At 38.4% G+C, this 20,874-nt stretch overlaps 1 protein-coding gene across 13 annotated transcripts in view; it reads left to right on the top strand.

The window, feature by feature from the left end:
- The first annotated feature begins 814 nt into the window (after positions 1–814).
- Positions 815–20,874, top strand: part of LOC107694826 (nuclear factor 1 X-type-like) — a 98,612-nt gene continuing 78,552 nt past the window's right edge. For 4 of the 13 annotated variants that reach the window (XM_016494509.1, XM_016494512.1, XM_016494522.1 and 1 more), the window contains exons 1-2: positions 820–1,743; positions 7,799–7,882. In XM_016494509.1, coding sequence (XP_016349995.1) covers positions 1,741–1,743; positions 7,799–7,882 — 87 coding nt within the window. In that variant the 5' untranslated portion in view covers positions 820–1,740. Of the gene's footprint in view, positions 1,744–7,798; positions 7,883–10,413; positions 10,558–20,874 lie in introns of those variants that run through there. The other 9 variants (XM_016494508.1, XM_016494518.1, XM_016494519.1 and 6 more) reach the window with 5 other exon arrangements.

Here is a 20,874-nt window from a genome sequence, read left to right on the forward strand (position 1 = left end):
TACTTTGGACCATTAGGGCTAAACTTACAAAACCCTTTCTGTGAAAAAAAAAAATGTAAGCAACACCATTTTATTTAAAATAAGCAGTAATCTGATGCTGCACCTGTTGGACGGTTTCCTATTGGAAGGTTATGATGATGCACTTTATTATTTTATTGATGCGCTCTTGGTGCTTGTTTGTGGCGTTTGAGAAGTAACAGAATCTGATGGGTGGCATGAGACACCGGCACTCAACGGGACACCGGCTGAACGGGACCATGCCTCATGATACAGCCTATCCACTTGTAGGCTACTCGCTGTAGGTAACGAGAACTGAAACCTTCCCCTGTCTTTTCTGCCTTTTAAATTTCGCGAAAAAGAATGGTCGTCCTAAAGTAGGCTAAGTATCAGTTTCAACAGCGTTTGAAAGCAACGGTCCATTAACCAAAACCAATCATTAACCAAAAAGTTATCGTACAATTTAGTCATTGTACGCTCAATGCATAGCCTACTAATGCAAAAAAAAAAAACTTCGCGTGAGGTAGCGAACATCAACAGCTGATCGATCGCTACAGCGGATCTTACATCTACATAACCAACAAAAGCTGTCATTATCACGTTGTTAATTTACATTAATTTACATACTTACATTTCACAAAAGTCTACCCTGTTTGTTTAAAATGTCTTAAAGATAGTTGAGAGTTAGACAACTGCGCTAGGGGCGCCAAAAGACAATTTGGGTTGCGCTAGCCGAACCTCAGCCGATTGCGCCCAGAAAATTACTGACAGAAAGTCATCCTAAAATGCCTCCCCCCCCTGAATAATTCGCGTACTGATCATCAGTAGACTAGAGAGGGCAAGCAAGAACTCTGGTATTTCTGTACTTCCAGCACTTTTGGTCGTGTTCTATTTACTTTTTTTACCCGTCTATCCCTGTGTGTACAGTCTGGCTCGGTGTTCAGTAATCCGCGCCGTCCATGATTTCCCCACAGCCCTACTAATGCCCCAAAGCTGCAGCTGCCACACCGGCCGGCCGCGGAGCGCCACACGCTGCCAGTTGCTACATTGATCAATAATTGACCAGCTCGACGCCTCCCCGACCCGCTACCCCGGTGCAGCTTCGGGTCGACTGAACCGATATTTACTCGCGCGGAAGGGACGTTTATTCTCCCGTGCTTTAAATGCAGCCTCAGTAAACTTTAGACAACAGGCATAAAATCCATTCGGTGCGTCTACGGATTAGACTGTCGCATGCGCTGCGCGTATTGGTGCCTGACTGCAACGGCATTTGTGGACGCCTCTCGCGTTCTTCTGTCCGGGAACAGGAACTGACTTCAGGACATAAAGACGAAGAAAATCACTCACTGTCACGCAGAACGTCTTCGTACAAGCAGTTCTGCGACCACCGGCGCTCGCGGAGAATTTCAACCGAGTTTGTGAATTCCCCGGTCGGTGCCGACAGCGAGGCTCCATCGTTCGGCCGATGACAGCAGGAGAAATATATTTTAAACGGAACAGTTTAGGCTACATTATACGAACAGAGCCCGGGGACGGCGATAATCCATCGTTCCGTAAAGTGGCGGAGAAAGCTTTACTTTTACAGACGGAACGAGCTCTGGGAAACTTGAGTTCTTTTTTCGCTTCCGGTATCACCGAAGAAACCGACTGGTGCACCCCGCTCCCTCTCCTCTTCTTTTGGACGCTGAAGGTTTAAAGAAAAACGGGTCTTTGAGGAGTGCTGGCAAATTCCCCTCAACTACAATGGTACGTGCTGTGAGAATCAATATCTTTCCCACTGTTTGCAGAAATCGAAGCCAACAGATTTCAAACATCAAAGCAGAGCTATTTAAGAAATTGAAAAAGCACAAAACAACTCGTCGCTCAAATATAAAAATAGCCTGTACTTTCACCTCTCGTACAACACGCAGTTAATAGCTTTTATAATAACATTGTTGTTTGGAAAATGCTGTGAAATACCAAAAACATTTAATGTTGTTTTTCTGTGTCTAGCAGGGAATATAATAATAATAATAATAATAATAATAATGTAATTATTATTAATAATAATGATGATTATGATTCCTCAAGATACAAAACAATTAGTCTATAAGATAGTCTCATCTAAATTAATGTAACAGGTAATTCAATTTTTAAATATCATGAGACTTGATTGTAATTTATTTTCTTTTTTTTTAGTTTTAGGGTAATTTTAGGTTGTACTTGAATGTTAATATTTATTTAGATGGCATTATCTCTCCAAAAGCAGCATCTAAACTGAAGCCTAATTAAATTGATTTTAAAAAGATGTAAAACTATCTGTAGCAGAATGGATTTTTAATTTAATTTTTTTTATTAATATAAGTTTACAAGACTATTTCATATAGATTGTCTTATGAGGTTGTTGAAGGTTCTCTTATTAGAGGTTTTATTCAGGGGTTTAGCATGTATAGGACAGTGTTGTGATGTACCTGCTTAAGATAGCCTACCAGTAGTTTAAATGTCATTTGTAAATTAAAAGAGAAATAAGTAAACAAATAAAACATCAGCCAGAAGACAACTGCTGAGATGTAATATCATTGTAATGTGATGAAAGCTGGCAGCACATCTCGTCATGTCTGAAATACCTATCAGGTTGATCTTTTGAGCCAGGGTAGGTTATCTTAAAAGATATTCAGTCAGGGATTTTTCAGCACAAGAGGCAGTTTTGGAAAAAAAAGAACAGCATTATATCTTTATCAGATCAATACTTGTGATCAATTTCTCTATACCTACAGTGTTAGATTTACACAGGTGTGTGATAGAACCTGAAATGTGTTCAGAGGAGCAACTTCACTTCCAGTTATGTGTTAGTTTAGGATTTACATGCTCTAGTAATTTTGTCTGAATAAATATTTGCACAGCAAGCACATCAGGCTGTGTTTAGATGGAGAATTTTGTACTTTAATCAGACCTTAAACGTGAGATTGACAGGCCTTTGCAGGTTGAAGGGGCTGGATCTGAATATGAAACGCCACATTTGCCTGCAGCAAGCATTTTTACATCATGACTAATCTTTTCAAAGTGATGAACATCCTCTTCAGCCAAGCACACCTGTGAGACCTACGTAATAAAAGAAATGCAAACTAATTCTCCACGAGCGAGGTCAAGCACTTGAGTCAGATTAAAGCATCTGGACGGTGTGAAGTGAATTCTCACACGCTGAACTCGGTCAAATTAGCGGTTTAAATGCATCTCGCAAACCTGCTCGCTGAACTCACGGACTTAGTTATGGAGAACTCGGCTCAGGCTGTGAATTCCAGAACCGTCTTTTCTAGATTGACTGGTTGTCAAGATGCCAGGGTTGCCATGGATGCAGTGCCCTGCGGTGATTGGTGGATGGCTGCATGAACTTGTTTCTGGGTGTAAACTTCTTATGGGAGGACTTTTTGTGTTTGTGGCATCTGTGTTGGCACATGAGATGCCATAATGCAAAGCCACCTACTCACTTTTATTCAGCCCATTAACAGTGATGAACATGTGCAAACGAGCACCACAACACCACTGCACACCTGCACACACAAATGCTCATGAGTATGCACTTATAAACTCCTAGCGAATGCATGCATGCATGTATAGATACACCTGGAGCACCCGTAGAGGCCCTTACAAGCACGTTACGGAGAAGACAAGCCGTGAAAGTGGAGATCAGAGGTGCCGGGTGCAAACCGGGTTTGGCGTGAGCCAGAAAACTCATGTCAAAACCCCAAACAGCTTTAATAATTAATAGCCTCTCGTTCATTCCAGATTCTCTCTATCGGTCTGTCTCTCCATCTCTCTTTTTCTCCTTCTGCTATTGCCTCCGAGATGCTGGTGTGAAAAATCACATTTTTCCAACAGTTCTCCCCGAGGTGCTATTGGCAGACACACAGAGAAAGGATGCTTCATCCTTTTATATAGCACTCGTTCTCTCATTCCTCCTTTCTCCGCTTTTTTTACTCTCTCTGTCTCTCTTTGATGCGGTTGCCATAGAGGACAGGTTTATATGCTGATTTGGCTCGGTATTGCCAGCTAGTAAATCATAATGATAAAAAGCAATGGTGCTAATAGTAATTGCTGTGTCGTTTGGAGACAAACAAAAGACAAAGAAAAAGGAGTGAAAAAAGGGAAAATCAGTGGGACCTGTGCTGATTGTTCTCAGGCCAGCTGGTTTTTGAATGTGTGGAGGACTGCCAGGTGTGTGTGTTGTGAGTGGGAATGTTCTGTGTAAAGTTAGCAGATACATATGTAGTCTCTGTGTTGGAGTGAACAAATAATTGCAATGCTGTGTGTGTGAATTACTGAATTTTTTTTTTTTTAATTGTGTGAAATATTGTCATATTTTGGGAATTTTCAAAACTGCTAACCCTAAGTACTAAATGTTGGTGCGTAATTTCGGTTTGTTGGGGAACAATGTGCTGTTACTTTTCTAAGAGGTTCTAAAAGGCCTTCAAACAGGTTGAAAATAAATTATAAACTTGTGGGGCCCAGGCTATATCTACACTTTAAAAACAAATTCAGGAAACCTCTTACTTATAAATGCATGGTTGCAAGTTAAAGATTCTAAAATTTATTTAATTAAACCTTGGAAGTTGGAATTATTTTGATGAGCTCTGTTGACACAATGTTGATCATTGCATGTGTGTAATTTAAACTCAATTTTTTGTGTTAATTGATTTTTTAAAAATTGATATTGTTTTAATAACTTTGAAATTTGTCAGCGGATTATGTTGAAATTAGTTGTACTTTTAATAATTATATTTAAAAAATTTTGAGTAGTAAACAAATTTGTGTTTAAATCGCCAGTTATCTCAGTGTAGTTTGTTGGTTGAACATAATTTTATTAGAAAAAAAAAAAAAAAAGCATTACCTGTTGCGTCAATGTTTTTTGTTCAGCCAAAACATTTTTAGAGTGTAGGGGCCAAGAGCCATTTGCAGCAAACAGCTTAAAGGGATAGTTCACCCAAAAATTAAAAGGATATAAAAAAAAGCCTTTTTTGTCAATACAGTGGAAGTCAGTGAGATCTAATGTTGTTTACAGGTTTGAAATAACTTGAGACTGATTAAATGATGAGCAAATTTCAATTTTTGAGTGAACTATCCCTTTAAGTGACCACCCTACTGCATAGCAACGCATTAACCAGTTTACCATGGATATTAACCCCTCAAATTTTCTTATGTTATTTTTCAAATAACATTGGCTCAACCAATGACATGAGTTTGGATCTGGGACCACCAGTTTAGTCGATGAGGGTTTGAAAGTGGTTTGAAACAGTCATCAATTTTGCAGTTCTGTTTGGCGCTGAAATTACACACTTCACTCTTAAACTCCAGACCACAAAAGTGTGTGTCTCTCTCTGTGTGTGTGTGTGTGTGTGTGTGTGTGTGTGTGTGTGAGAGAGAGAGAGAGAGAGAGAGAGAGAAACTTCAGATTTCAGGAATTTAACCACTTAAGCATTCCACTAAACCACAAATGTATTGCCATATGCCTCCAACCCATATACACCTCTCTCTCTTTCTCTCTCTCTTCCCCCAATAAGGACCTATGGAGGAACCCCCTCATTTGATTCCGTTATTCCCACCAATTAAACATTTTAAACAAAGAGCTCTATTTATCAGTGAGAGCGAGGAAACTTGTCGTAATTAACACATTTACATACATCTCCATTGACTCCAATTAGGTCAGAGGCTCCCAGAGCTGCTTTGAAATGTCCCTCTTTTCTCTGAGCGTTTCGCCTCTAAAATGTTAATTAAGAAGAGGCTTGAGATTCTGGCTGAGGGCTGGCCATATGGACCCTGCATATGCTCCATATGCATACAGCCCATATATAATTAATAGCTCACTACAGAAAAATAGGAGCTTTTGGAGGCGAAGACGAGGCTGAAGGTTCCTCCTTTCGAAATAAGGATAATAGTGAAATTCAGAGTTCCTCCAGGCGCCAACTAGACTTCTGTTCTCCATCTGTGGACAAGACAAATGAATGGATGATCTCAGCACTGCAAAATACGGTCGAGTTGAGTTTGTTCAGCTGGATTGTGCGGCCTGGCCTCGCTGACGGCTTTAATTTTCTGGTTTATCTTAGGGGTTGAGAATCGAGTCAATTCAATTAAGAAAAATCGAATGAGTCAGTGGAAGGTTTTCCATTTTCTGCTTCGGTTCAGAGCGATGGGAGCCATCGGAAAGAGCGCATGCTGAAATCTGGTTAGCTGATTTCCTGGAACATGAGAGTAATCAATACCCTGAAACTAAACAAAAGTAAACACTTGAGTCAATCAATACCTCAAATCCGTATAAAGAAATCCAACCGAGAGCATTCAGAGTTTGTCAGGGATTTTGACATTTGTGCAAGTGCTTTAAACCTTCCAATTGCGTCACTTTTTGCTAGGCTTTTGGTTAATGTTCTTTAAATGACAGTCAGGTTTTTTTAAAAAGAGCTGGAGAGCTTCACAAAACACCAGTGAAGGACTCTTCTGCTTACTGCTATTTGCCTTCCCATGGCTTTCACACTTTAGCTCTTCTGTTTTCACCAAATTTCTCAGAACAGCAAGAGCCGTGAACTTGTCTGAGTAACATGTGCTTTTTAATTGCTCTCTTTAATTATGAAAATGCATGTTTATGTTCTAATAAAGCCAATCAGCAATTGTTCCCTGCTTGAACGAGATTTTAGTGCGCTGTAGCAAAGACCCTATAAAAGTGAGGGAAAATTGGGAAAGCTAACATTTCATTGGGTGGATATGAATAGGCTTTGTTATTTACCACTGCCTGAGCCTAGTGCCAATGCCTGGGACTTATTATGAGCAAACTGTGTGTGCGCATATGTGCTGGAATGGATGTTGAAATGTATTTATGCACACAAACGTGTATTTGTGGTTAAAGTTTATTGTTCATATTTGAACATTATTAGTGTGTGTGTAGATGGTGGATGGTTGTTTAATGAGATCCTGGTTGAATACCTGGTCTGGTTTATGAAATTTTGAGTTTTACTCTTTCAAATGGTTCCTTTTGCATTTCTCTTCTTTATAATGGCGATGTAGGTGTGCAGTGCACCACTCTAAATCGTTTCTTGCATTTACAGTAAATGTATTTTTTTCTCTTAATAATGTTGTTGTTGTTATTGTATGGTTGTTGTGTACTACTGCAGCTTTTGAGTCTAAGACAAATTTCCTGTAAAGGACAATAAAGTATTGAAGTAGTAAACTTAAACTAAAAACATTTAATCTCATTTAATTCAATATGTCACTTGCTATTTATTTGTGAAATTTACTAGCAATTTATGAGTGAAAATTGTTTCAAAGTAAATCATATACACAAACATTTTTTCATTGTACATGCAGCAAAGGATAGAGTTGCCTGTAGCCACTGATCTAGAGTCAGTGTTTTCTTCTTTCCCAAAAAAAAAACTAAATAAAAATGAAAGTTTGGAGCTGGGATGGGGAAACTGATTCTAAACCAGCAGTTATTGGAGTATCCAAATGAAACCTACAGTATATACAGAACATATATGCACATCATGCATGTGACCAGACCATGCAGCTTTATGAACGCTCCGCCTATGTGCTGTCTGTTAGACTGTCTACTTGACATACAAACATGACATACTGGTTTATTCACGCATTGAACACAAATAGAACATGGAGAAACAAAAAGAGTTAGAGACCATGTGATTGACTGAGGTATGTTCCACTAAAGTCTTATGTTTCAGGCTTTGTGATGTAGCTCTTTGTAAGATTTATTTGACAAGAAGTTATTCTTTGTATGACCCTATGACTAAATTTGCTCTATCTGTTTTGTGTTGGATTACAGGCCACAGAATCGTATCTGGTGCATGAAGGTCCCCATCGAGGTCCAGGCATCTCGGAGTGTTTCCTAGTGCCTGAATCCTACAGGGTACAAGCCTTTTTCCTCTTTCTGTCCGTGTTATTGTTGATCGTATTATTTGTTTCTTTATTTTTCTGAGTGTAACATGACAAACTGAACTTTGATTTCTTTCTCATGGCTGACGTAATTAATCTGCTTTCAGGCTAGACTGAGTTGGACTTCAGATTGAGATAAGATGAGCTGGAATCGAAACTCTGATAGAGCAGAGATATAATCTATAATGCTTTTGATTCATTTTCCGTTTCGTATCCTGTGTAGTAAAGCTTTTTTTGAGAGAAGAGTGTGTACATGTGCATCATAAATCTCATCGGCCGTTAATAATCTTGTATGCTGCGTTTATATGTTCATATGGTAAGACGGTGGTTAACATTGAGAGGAATGCAGAGTTTATGTGGAGAAGCAGCTGCAGGAATTATCTACATAAAATATCATCAGGATTATTTAACTGCCAGCCACAAAGGAATGGTAAAAAGCAAAGTGTGTGTGTTTGGGTTAAAACCACATACACCAACTATATCTCTCGCATATGGTTCTCTTATGTGAGTTTTAATGGAAGTCTTAGCTGCTGCAACCGCAACTCGACTGTGGGGCTGCTTAACAAAGAACTGGGTGTGTGTGCGCGTGTGCTTGCATGTATGTATTTGTATGTGTGCGCTGAAAGCAGAATTGTTTTTTTCATTCACCTCATGAATGGCTACGAGATCTGTGTGTGTGAAGCACGAAGACTGTGGTTTTGGATTTGTGCCTTTCAATGTGGTAATGCCGAACCTGTGTGCCTTTTCTCTGACCTCGCTCTTAACTCTTAATGTCAGTGTTTTTCCTTATGTTGTTGTTGTATATTGGCTGTATTGTTGGGTCTGTCCTCCACAATAGTGATCGATCAGGATCATGGAAAATCATAGGTTCGTGGGTTGTCTCCAGTGTTGTGGAAAGTTACTTTTAAAAGTAATGCATTACAATATTGTGTTACTCCATAAAAACGTAACTAACTGCGTTACTTTTTGTCACCTGAGCTGGGCTTGCTTATTTATTTTTAAGAACAAAATAATAAAATAAAAGTTGTATTTTTGGCAACTGTAAAGGCCCTTTCACGCCAAATGTGAAATTAATAAGCCTCAGGCTGAATGAAGTGTCTCTGCCTCTGCACTTACTCCCAGTTTCTCTCAACACGGTGACAGGAGAGGTGTCAGTGAATAAATGGGAAAACAAAGTAACTTGCATTACTTATTTGAAAAAAGTAACTCTGATATTGTCTTGTTAATTTAAAAGTAATGCATTACTTTACAGTTACTTGAAAAAAAGTAATCTGATGGTGGTCTCTAACTATATTTATTGCATCTGCAAAAAGTGGGAATCTGCAATTGTTACCTTAAATAATTATTTGTGCCTGATTTAACCCATAAAAATGTTTTGTTGGCATACATTGATATGGTTCAGCACTGTTAAATAATATTTTTAACCTGAATAAATTAATTTAGATGTTACCATTTTTTCAGTCTATTAAAATTCAATTTCTTGTAAATTATGGAAAATGTAAAGACTGGTTACCTAACACTACATGGTCTGTTTTCCCAGATTAAGTTTTGTGCTGGATTAAACCTGTAGTCCTGGATTAAATTGTGCCATATTGGTAAGTGTCCTTTGTGGTGTTGGCTTAAGTGGTCTATGAGAAAGCAGTCCTAATAAAAGAGCAGGCTAATCTGCCTCTTAAAGTTTGACAGCAGTGGCACAGCAGAGTTTCACGGCTGGAGAAGGTGCAAGATAAGCATAGTTGAGCATGCCGCTAGGCAGCCTGGGCGCTGTGGTTTGCCACAAAACAGATGTGGATTTAGGAGACCACCCTGCAATACTGTGATGCAGGACTGGGGCCTATAGATGAGTCATAGAATAAGAGAGGGGGGAGAGAGGGCTTACTTACCTTCCATTAACTGATTGAAATACAGATTGCAGTAATGTTGTATGGGGAAAAAAGTATTACAAACCGAATGCTGACAAAGAATGCAGTCAGTCCTGCTGCCATGGAACAACCCTTGCATATTTGCTTGGATTTGCACTGATTCCCAAGGCTTAATGACTTTATGAATTTTACACCATATTTACTCAAACTTTACTAGAAAAATATCTGAAATTTTGTTATTTCTATTCCATTTACAAGACTGTCGCTTTTGGAGTTGAAATAAGGGGGGAAATACTACTCGGAACTGACCTGGAAATATTGATCTGTAATTCATTTTAACATGTGCCAAATGTAAATGATTTTATTGCATGCTTTGTGTGCAGTTATGGCAATGCTTTATCCGAGTAGTTCCAAAAAACTGTGGTCTTAAATGCTATGGATGGATGTTATAAACCCAAGTTTTGTGCATTTCACCTTTTCTGTCACTAGATGAATGTAGGTCTTTTGCAAGATTGTAGAGGATGAGAAACTCCCAAACTTTGTTTTATTAAATAGGAAAAGGGTGAAGGGGGAGAGAACAAGTAGGAGAGAAAAGTTTTTTTTTCTTCCTAAAGTCTGAGCTTTCACTTTCTGCCTTCGAGGCGGGGTTAGCGGCGAGAGCAGCATGGAGTAGGCGCAAGGGGGGACGGCGAGCAATAGCAACGCGGCGAACTTCAACGCAACTTCAAAACGCGATTCATTTCCCGCCTCTGAGATAACTATGTACTCTCCATACTGCCTGACACAGGTAAAATGCCTTCATTTAATTAATCAGTCGTGTCTGTGTGTCCGGATGCTGCATTGTAGAACCTTTGCCGTGTCTTGTCTTCTCTTCTCTGTTGCTGCTTAATAATAAATGCATCGCAAGTTATGCGTTGCACTTTTTAGAACATTAATATCGGCCGCGCGTTTATTTCCAGCATCCAGCTCGCGCGCGTTATCGTTTCGGAACTCTTCTCGTGCGTTTCATTGCACATGGGATCGAAGAGAAAATGGCGCTTCTCCCAAATCTATTTTATATAAAAGGAGATGGGTTTGCCAGGAGAGGAAGCGCGTCTAGCATAGTAAACGGCTCGAATTTTCGATGTCAAACTATAAAACGTTATGGTAAAAAAAATGCATTTAGTTGTTTTCCCAAGCTGTGATGTTTCAGGAGATGACCCGACGGTGTGTCCAACAGCTGCCGTGCGTGAATGTCTCCGCACCCGAGTTCAGAGACATGTCCTGAGTGAGAAATGTTTCCAAAATATGTTACATGTGCATTTCAGGGATGTGTTTTGTTCTCCTGTAGTAGCTAGTTTAGTATGCTTATTTTATTGTAGATAAATGGACGGAGGAGAATACAAATGTGTTAAAACGCGTTTATTTCTAATATGAGAGAAATTTGGTTTTGACGTTATTCAATAGGCAATTATATGCACATACAACTTAAGATGTGCTATTAAAAAATGTTATATATCCATATTCATTCATAATTGCTGAACCTTTTTTTTCTTCATAATCTTAGGCATGTTGGAAGCTTGATTAACCTATATGTGAAGCGATGATACGCACGCTGGCCTATTATAGGATATTTTTATGCATAAAGATCTTGTTTGTGCAACACTTCACAAATATCAACATAGGAGTAATAAAAGTAGGCTACTTTCAGGATTACAATTAAATTATTCCGTAAAAAGTTTCATGACAGCAGGCTGTTGCAGGCCAAGGTTCAATCCGAGCAATTCACGCCAAATTGACAGCTGACTTTATTTACGGCCACCAATCTTTGAAAGACATTTTTCTTTTAAACTGTCTATATACTTGGCAAAAAGCCTTAACTCGCTTTCATTGTTGGCCACGTATAGGCTATACTGCTTAAAAATATTAAGCAGTGGTTAATCTGTTAGTAGTCATGTAGCCTATTTGAACACAAATGTAGCCTATGTTTTGGAATTTATAGCCAATATATATAGCCAAATATATAGCCTTTATCTCTGACGGCCTACACTTGAAGCCTTTTTGCACAAGGAGTAGCCTATTATTTTGTAAGAAGCAACTGTGTTCTTCAAAGATGCGTGTGTTTTAATAAATAAATGAAAAGTAAATTGAAAATGCATTTGCAGTCGTGTGCCAAATATGCGCGCAGGGGCTTGTTTGTGCTTCACGCCGCTTGAAGGAGTCGAGCTGCGGCGGCTGGAATCTCGTCCATCTCGGAGAGCCTCCCTCGCGCAGTTTGGCCCGGTTTTGTGGCAGTCGCTCTTTCTGGCTGTTAAATATTCCTGTAGCAGACATTCGACAGGTCTTTAAAACAAGTAGCTTAATTGAATTCTCAATAGCTAATGTCCTATAGGCGTATAAACTTACGCTGCCTCTTTTTTTATAATTTCTTTCTTTATTAATTTTTAGACGATTTTGGTCTTGGCTTCAATTTCTTGGCTGCAAATAGGCCTTTCTCCTTTTCCCCACACGGCAGACTGGGTCATGCCAAACTGTCGCTGAATCCAGTCCACTGGTGTGTCTAAAATAAATCTCCTCTTCTCTCATTTTGCATAGTCGGCGGCTCTTGTTTTGTGGCGAATAATTGTTTTCTTATTTATTACGTTTTTGTTTTTAAAGCTAATACAAGCTTTAGGTCTTTTTTCCCCCCAATGTAAAGTAGGCCCGAACGGCAAGCATTTGTAAAGTGCATGCAAGCAGTATGCCTAGGCTATTATTTTTAAAGAGGCACATGTTCTTCAAAGGATAGGCCTATGTGTGTATTTTTATGTAATAATACTAAAGAAAATTAAAAGTATATTTGCAGTCCTTTGCCAGGGCTGCATCGCGCGGCCTAGTCAACGCACTCGTTCAATCATGCGCATTCAAGTCTAATTCTAATTAGGCTATATTCCTGTTTTACTGTATTTATCCTAGTTTTATGCTGTCATGAACTATAAGTTCATGTTTTTCCTTAAAGGTTTTGTAGTGCTTCTGCAGCCGTCAATTTAGTAGTTTGAATATTTCAATATTTGCTTTGAGTCGGCGAAAAGGACAATTGGTGGTGATCCAGTTAACAGTGAAGAGTAAACAGTAGGGTCAGTGGCGAATAATGTCCTAGATAAAAAGGATACATCTTTTATAAATGCAGTTTTAAACACATTGCACGTTCTTGAAAAGATTTTTATTGTTATTATTATTCATGCTGGTATAACCATTTTGAAATAAACCTTTCAAATATATTTCAAGGTACAAAATATTTAATGTAGGCCTACACTATATAGGCTACAAATGCAAATATTTATAGGTAACACTGCTTGACCTCAACTGTTGCCCATTCATCAAAAGGTCAAATTATGTGGTTTTTCTAGATATGTTCTTTGTTTTATGGCTTTGTTGTCAAAAAAATCTTACACCACACTGACTTTGATTTGGCAGACAAGAGTTTTTAAATATTAATAATATGTTAAAACAAAATTGCATAGTTGCAACATTTTTACAACACATTTTTTTCTACTTTTAACCTCAGAAAAAAAGGCCTCAAATGACTTTCGGAAATGTATTCATCATATATTTGGTAGGCCTATATTTAAGTAGGCTGCTTTTTTGGTATAATTTGCATATGTGGACATGTATGCATTTTTTCATAGTGAAGTATTTTGTCTCAGGAGTTGATAATTGATAAATTTGTATTATTCGTAATTATTACGTGTAGATGTTTTTTTATTTTTTAATTGTATCAAGGTGTCTCAGACGCAGTACATGTGAGCAATAAAGGCCACGGCTTATGAGTGAAGCCCCAAACCTTTATCACACTGATTTACTGCGTCCTCGTCTTAAATCTTTCAGCCCGTGTTGGCATTAGCTCGACTGTGATTTTGATCGCAACGATAAAAGATTCTTCAAACCTGCACTCGCGCCACGTAGTGCGTGTGTTAAAAGGAATCCCTGCTTTGTCTCTTGTGGCTTTAAATGCGATTCAGATTGCAGGCTGGATAAATCCTGCGGGCAGGCCACGTTTACGTGGAGTCAAAACTTGGGTGAGGTTTGGTGGTTTATGGGACGCTTATGTGCCTTCAGGGAAGATGGAGACCAGGGGAGAGGAGGATGTGTCCGCGCAGACGATGGAATGTTTTCCACCAGCGCGGATGTTCTCAATCCCCCGAGATCCCCCACTAACTCTTGTCCAGAGGTTTGTTTAGTCGTCTTTCTTATTTAATTACGGTTAATTATTAAAATAAACGAGGAGGCATAAGGCGCGACAACAAATGTAAACAATAACTAATGAATTATTAACGTTGATAAAAGGTTTTCTGGAATGGACCGAACAGGTGGGGGATCTCAAGCTTCCTACGTAATGGAAGTTAAGCACGAGTTGCCAAATGTACCACGGTGCAAAATGTCGTTTGGGGAATCTAAAGGCCTTGCACGTATCTCGGGACAAGTGGTTAGCATTAATAATGTATTTTGATTTTTTTTTTCCAGCAAGGGTGGATCTCAGATTTGAGGACATTGCGGGTTTAGCCCTGGGTAATGGTATTTCCTAAAGTTTAGGAAGTGCACTTTAATATGTGTATTCATATTTAGGCTTATGTGTATTTATTTTCAGATATAACAGGAGGCCTTGTGGCTGAAGACAGATATTGATTATTATGGGGATCCATAATACAATTGTGATGTTTGAACCTTTCCATTGTACAAAAGGTTCTTTATAATGGAAAAAGGTTCTTTTAAAAACAATTAACTGAAAGGTTCTTTGAGGAACCCAAAATGGTTCTTCCATGGCATCAATGTGAAAACCCCCTTTTGAAGCCTTTATTTTTAAGAGTGCAGGTTCAGGCATATATGTATTGTCAAATAATGGAAATATTTGTGCATATTACTGACAGAGCAAATGATAACTAGGCTTCATACATTTAGAAAGAAGTGTCAAAACCAGTCAGTCTGCAATAGTGTCATTGCATGTTAAGTGCACAATCACAAACTTTTATTTTGCTTTGAATTAGGTCTGTGTATCGGCAAGAATCTGGCGATACAATACGTATCACGATACAGGGGTTGCGATACGATATGTTGTATATGTATATATATATTTGATTTTTTACCAGAACACAGTGTAATCTGCATTTGTATTAATCTGTCCCTGTAACATTCAATGCTACTGAACCACTTTTTGTGCAGCACGAGTAAAGAGGGAACAATTAAGTGCTTGCAAGAGTCAGATTTGACTGATCACGGGTCGAGAGGAGGGATGACCTACAAGACCATGGTGGAGGATTTGCTACTCAACGGATCCGGAGCTCATTGACAAATATCTTATATCGTAAGATGCGCTCCCTTTACACAGAGTGCGCGTGATCGCGAAATCGAAAGTGAAAGTGAACAGCGCGAGTGCTCATTCAAAAGAGATTTAAATACTCCCCATTGATAGTGGATCCCTGATACGCGAAAATTATTATGCAATATTATGTTTGCGGGAGCGGGCGGGACTGGACAAACCTTGCAGGAGCGGAACACACACTTTGTCACTGTTTAAGTTCAGAGGTAAGAAGACTGCTATCTAGCGGTTGGGATATAAATTCAAAACGAAATTGAGAATCGATACAGTTTCGTCTAACAAAATATCGCGATACTCACGTGTATGATATTTTCTTACACCCCTACTTTGAATGCACCCCTGTTCAAAATAACATGCAACAGTTATTCGTTCTAACACTAATGTTGGGTTAAATGGAGCAATTTTTATTGGACTGTTAACAGACTGTTAACTAACCTAAATTTCTAATGTATCTTTCTTTCTTTGTTTCTTTTAATCATTTGCTCTTATTTGCTGGGCTCAGATTAGCAATGAGAACCCACTGCTTGAGCGATTTGAATTTGACCAAACAGAGAATTATTCTTATATTTGGTTTCAGATAAGCCTTATTTGGTTCACCTGGACTGAAGTACTGCTTTTGGCAGGCCTCACTTTTCACTCTTGATAGATATTGCAGCTTTCCTAAACGTAACAGAGCTATTTTAACGATAATGACAAATGCTGTTTTCCTGCCTTGTCTACCTATTGAATTTCTCCTTCCCATAAGGGCCTTTTTGGGACATTGCTCTGAGGAAGACATTGCATCAGGCATGCACATTATCTACTCTTTCCTCCAGTTGTCTTGCTCAGCCTGGCAGGGAAATGGGTGAAACAGGTGGCTTTAACTGGGAGAGAGTGTGTGGGAAATGCAGAATATACTTTCAGAAAGCAGGAGAGAACAGGTTGGGACCCAGGCAGCAGCCCTGGGGAATACCATTCGATTTCCATCATAGGTAATTTCTGTATGCAAAAAAATATTACTATGTTTAAAAAAAAACAACGTCTAGCTATCGTCAGTTGTACTGATCAAGCCACAGCAAATCAGCAGCAGAAGCATCACATCAAGAAACCAGAGCATCTGTGTCTTTGGCACTGTTCAGGTGTCTAGTTTCTATAAGTGGACAGTGCAAATTGTTAATAGCTTCAGATTCCTCATGTATGAATCATTTTAAAATGACCCTGCTGCAGTACTGCTGGCATAACTGTTTGGTGTGGTAACAATATGCAAAGTTACATTATATTTATGTTCCTGGCAGACGATACCTTACCAAAGCGTCTTAGAAAATACATGTGTTGTATTTTAGCTGGCAGCTAAAGATGCAGCTCAAGTGCTACAACGAAACCTCAGGTTCTAGAAAGAACAAACGTGTCAGCTGTTATAGAAGAATAAGTGTTACACTCTTAAAAAAGTTTCTGTATTGACATCTATGGTTCCATGAAGAACCTTTAACACCCATGGAACCACTAAAGGTTCTTTAGATTATTAAAAAGTTTTACACACTAAGAAAAAATGGTTCTTTTAAGAACTGTTCTATGAAATGTTCTGTGGGGAACCAAAAACGGATTCTACTAGATTTTCTCTTTCATGGACACCAAGATAATAGTTACCCATATTCTTTCTCCTTCTTTTGTCTCTATCATCGTCTCTTATTAATGTGCACATTTGTTCTGTAGTCATCGTGGAGACCGTACACATACTGTATGCACACACAAAGCCAAGCACATTTTACTCAATATGTTCTCATAATCACTTCACTAAGCACAACTGTGTAACAATGGCGTCTTTCACAGCAGTGACCGCACTTTTGAATTTGTCTCCTCTCTTTTTGCTCATTTAAAGAGAACCGGCGTTCTGGCTCAGTGCTGTTGTAATTCACTAAAGTTGTGTGTCTTTCATTGGCCAGAAATAACCAACTTCCACTGAAAGGTCATGGTCATATTGAGGCAAGCACAAGCATATGGTTTTTTGCTTTTATGCTAGGTCAAGCCTTTTCTTTACTGTTCATAATTTAACTTTAGGGTGAAAGACCTCAGGGTGAGTAAACAAGCCTTGAATCCAGGTTATAAAAAAATTGTTTGACTGGCTCAAACATAGAATGAATAAAGGCACTAATTTTTATTTTATTTTTTAGTATTCCTTTTTATATTTATTCATTTATTATAATATTTTTATTCATTTTTATTCCATTTATTCCTTTTTATTTTATTCTATTTCTTTAAAAAAATTGTTTATTATTTTATTCCATTTAATTTAATGTTGTTTTATTTGTTTATACCTGTAAATTTTATTTTATAGTTTATCATTTTTAAAATGTAATTTCAATTTTTATAAAGTTTTATTCTTTTTGTTTTATTCGTTTTTAATATTATATTATTTAATTGCTTTTATTTTATTTGTTTTCTGCTCTGTTCTGCTCTACTCTGCTCTGTTCTATTCTATTCTATTCTTCCGAAGCTTTCAGGAAGCTCCTCAGTAATATTTGTATCACAGTGTGAGTCTTGCAACTAACCACGACATGAGAAAGAAAAGCCTAAGAGCTACAAAAGGGGTTTGTAAAGGGCTTTCAGACGACGGCGTGTGCGAGTGGGTTTGATGAGCCCGTGGCTCTCAGTGTAGGTGATAAATGGAGGGTTTAGTGCAAGTGTTTATAGTAGGACAGTAGCTGAAGAGGCCTGCTGCACTGATGGGCCTAAGACACTCAAGGTCGATTATTTTTGTCCTACAAGCTGTGTGTGTCTGTGTGTTGGTTTGAGACGGGTGTATTCAGTAGGCTTGCAGTCAGTTGGCGTCTATGATACAGCTCTGCCACTCTTGTTATATTTTGAGTATAGTGGTCTGTGCTGTAAACTGTATTGAGTATGCAGATGCTAATAAAGAAGCTTTCTTGTTTTTAACATTGTGTGCATCTACAAAACTTGCATGGACGCGAATTCCTTGCACTGTTGCTGTGGCTTTCGGTTGCTCCCCATATTGTTGTTTAGCATTTGGAATGGTTCATGTGGAGCAGCGCACTGGTGCTGCACCACAGGCAGGGGAAAACCTGACAACAAACCTTAACATTACATTACTTTAAACTGCCGAGAAAGATATACTGAGAAAAAGAGTAAGAAAATTGAAAATGTTTGCTTCAAATGTTTTTTTAGTAACTATGCAGCATAACACTCAATGCACAGATCTTCCCAAAGTCGTGCAGAATTTTGCATTACTTTGCTATGACCGCGGAGCTGCGATTCCCATGAGCGCTGTGATCTTGGGAAAAATAGAGCAATTAGTCTTTTCTGTCATTTATGCAAACATTCCACTGGAGCGACTGTTGAATGTACACACATGCTCCAGGCTCTTGCCATTTGTAGGCACTCGATGTGGTATCGCAAGATTTATGAATTGATTACAGTCTGTCAATCCATCGACAAACAAAAATTATTATTTTACACCACGGTTGTTTTATTTCCACAGATGTTTACTTTTTTCACATCTACAGGTCATTTGAAATGTCTAATAAAATGCCTGGCTCTGTTCCAAAAAGTGAGCTCCCTTGCTACCTACATAGGCAGCTGCCTTCTAAGACAGCATGCTATTGCTAACTGAAATGTAATCTCATGAGTGAGTGATCTGGGATTCGCTACATGTGAAATAGATAAAGTAATTTATTCCTGTGATGCAAAGATAGAATTTTCAGCATCATTACTCCAGTCTTCAGTGTCACATGATCCTTCAGAAATCCTGAAGATTTGCTGATTTGAGCATCAAGAAACATTTCTGATTATCAGTGTTTAAAACCTATTCTTTAATGAATAGAAAGTTCAAAAGAACTTGACATAGAAATCTTCTGTAACATTATAAATAAATCCCTTTTGATCAATTTAATGCGCCCTTAATTTCTTAAAAAAAAAACTTTTGAATGGTAAAAGCCCAAAATCTAAAATCCTGTCATAGGTCTCTTGCTAGGGTTTGTAACAGAGCCTCTATCACCTCAGGCTTTCATGCATGGACTCAGTTAACATTCACAACTTCATACAGTGGCTCATTAATAGCGAATATTTAATTGTCATCTTGTCAACTCAATTTTAGAGCGGTCAGTGTGTGAGAAATGTGGCGCTGCGAGCATATGTTGTCTGACCAAGGTGTGTCCTGTAGTCCTGTGTAATCTGGCTCTGGTCTATTAGCGATTAATTGATTGCGATATCTAATCTGAACGGACTATTATTTATGATGGTTATCATCGAAATTGCCCGTAATGGCAGATAATTATGGCCAGATGTGGTCAATCTGAGATTAGTTTTTAAAGTCAACACACATTACAGTAAACCGTTGCAGATGTGTAATATGCACACACACCCTCCCCCTTAATCTAAGCATCATGTTTGTGGAATGCAAGAACATGTGCAACTCCACTTTCTCCTAACCTCAAATAAAAGAAATTACCCCTTCTAAACACAAACAAACAAACACACACACACGGCTCTCTCCATTACTAATTAATTCTCATTGTCAGTATTTTATACAGTACTTCTTAAATTATTATTACCTCTTCAATTTAGTCATTTTTGTTTAAATTCACTACTTTTTGTTTTTCACTACTTCTACGTTTTCGCTCTTATTTTTCACTTATTATTGCATTATAGTCATGCTTTCCAAGGCTAGCATCGCTTTTACTTTTGCTTATATTTTTCTGAGATATTAGATTTTTGGATGGCATGATTGATAGATGATATTTACTTACTAGAAACAGTTTTCTTTCAAAAATTGATATCACAAATAATTACAAAAAATGGCAAGTGACACATTCAATTAAATGGGAAATTTTGAAGTAGAACAGTTGAATTTTCTTCCAAAGATGTACTCTTTATTTACAACCTCTAAAAATATTTTTTTATAGTGTATAGGTGATATTTGATTTTGGCTAAAGTCTTCATTTAGGTTTGTAAGGCTGGTCACAGATCAGCGTCAGTGTCACCGTCACTCTGTGGATTTAGGGAGGAATGTGGTGAAACGGGAGGGATGGTGGCTTTCAAATGATTTGAGAGCGCGATGGCGGTTTTTAAACGAGTTCAGGGAGGGATGGTGGTTTTTAAAGGCATGGAGGAGGTGATGTTTATTGACTTGCGGACCGCTGAAGAAGAATGGATGGCAGCGGTCCAGGGATGGCGAGAAACGCAGCACATTCGTACAGTATGTGCACATGTGTATATTAACACATAAAACTAATCAAGCTTTGTAATTTAAACAGGCATGAGACCAGGGTGAATGTTAAATAAGTTCCCCTGTGTTAAACAGATGTTTATTTTGTTGTAGGGTGTTATAAATGGGTGCAGGAGAAGTGGTGCCTGTTTCCTTATTGGGAACATTTACATGGTTTAACTGTTTCTGTCTCTCACACACTTGTTCTGTTCCAAAGCCTAAGGAGCTGTCTATGTAGCCAGTCTTTTCAGGCATTCCAAAAAGTTTCCAAAGTCACCTTCTTTTGGTGAAATTAAGGCAACAGTCACCACATCCACCCAATATTTGTTTTCTGTGCATTTTTATGTATATCAGTGTTGCACCATTAGCTTAGTGACATGCTAATGCCAAACTCTGTTGAAATCATTTGTGAGTTACATTTGAGAGTTCTTGCATATGTAGAGCATTCCAAATCAGTGAATGAGGATGGTTCCTTAGAAGGTAGCTCCCTATGTAGACAGCAAGGCTGTTTTTTTTCTCTCACTGTGTGCATATTCATAAATCTCATTTGCTGTGAAGTTCTCAGACAT

Source organism: Sinocyclocheilus anshuiensis, unplaced genomic scaffold, assembly GCF_001515605.1.
Source record: "Sinocyclocheilus anshuiensis isolate Anshui unplaced genomic scaffold, SAMN03320099.WGS_v1.1 scaffold3087, whole genome shotgun sequence".
Taxonomy (NCBI): Eukaryota; Metazoa; Chordata; class Actinopteri; order Cypriniformes; family Cyprinidae; genus Sinocyclocheilus; species Sinocyclocheilus anshuiensis.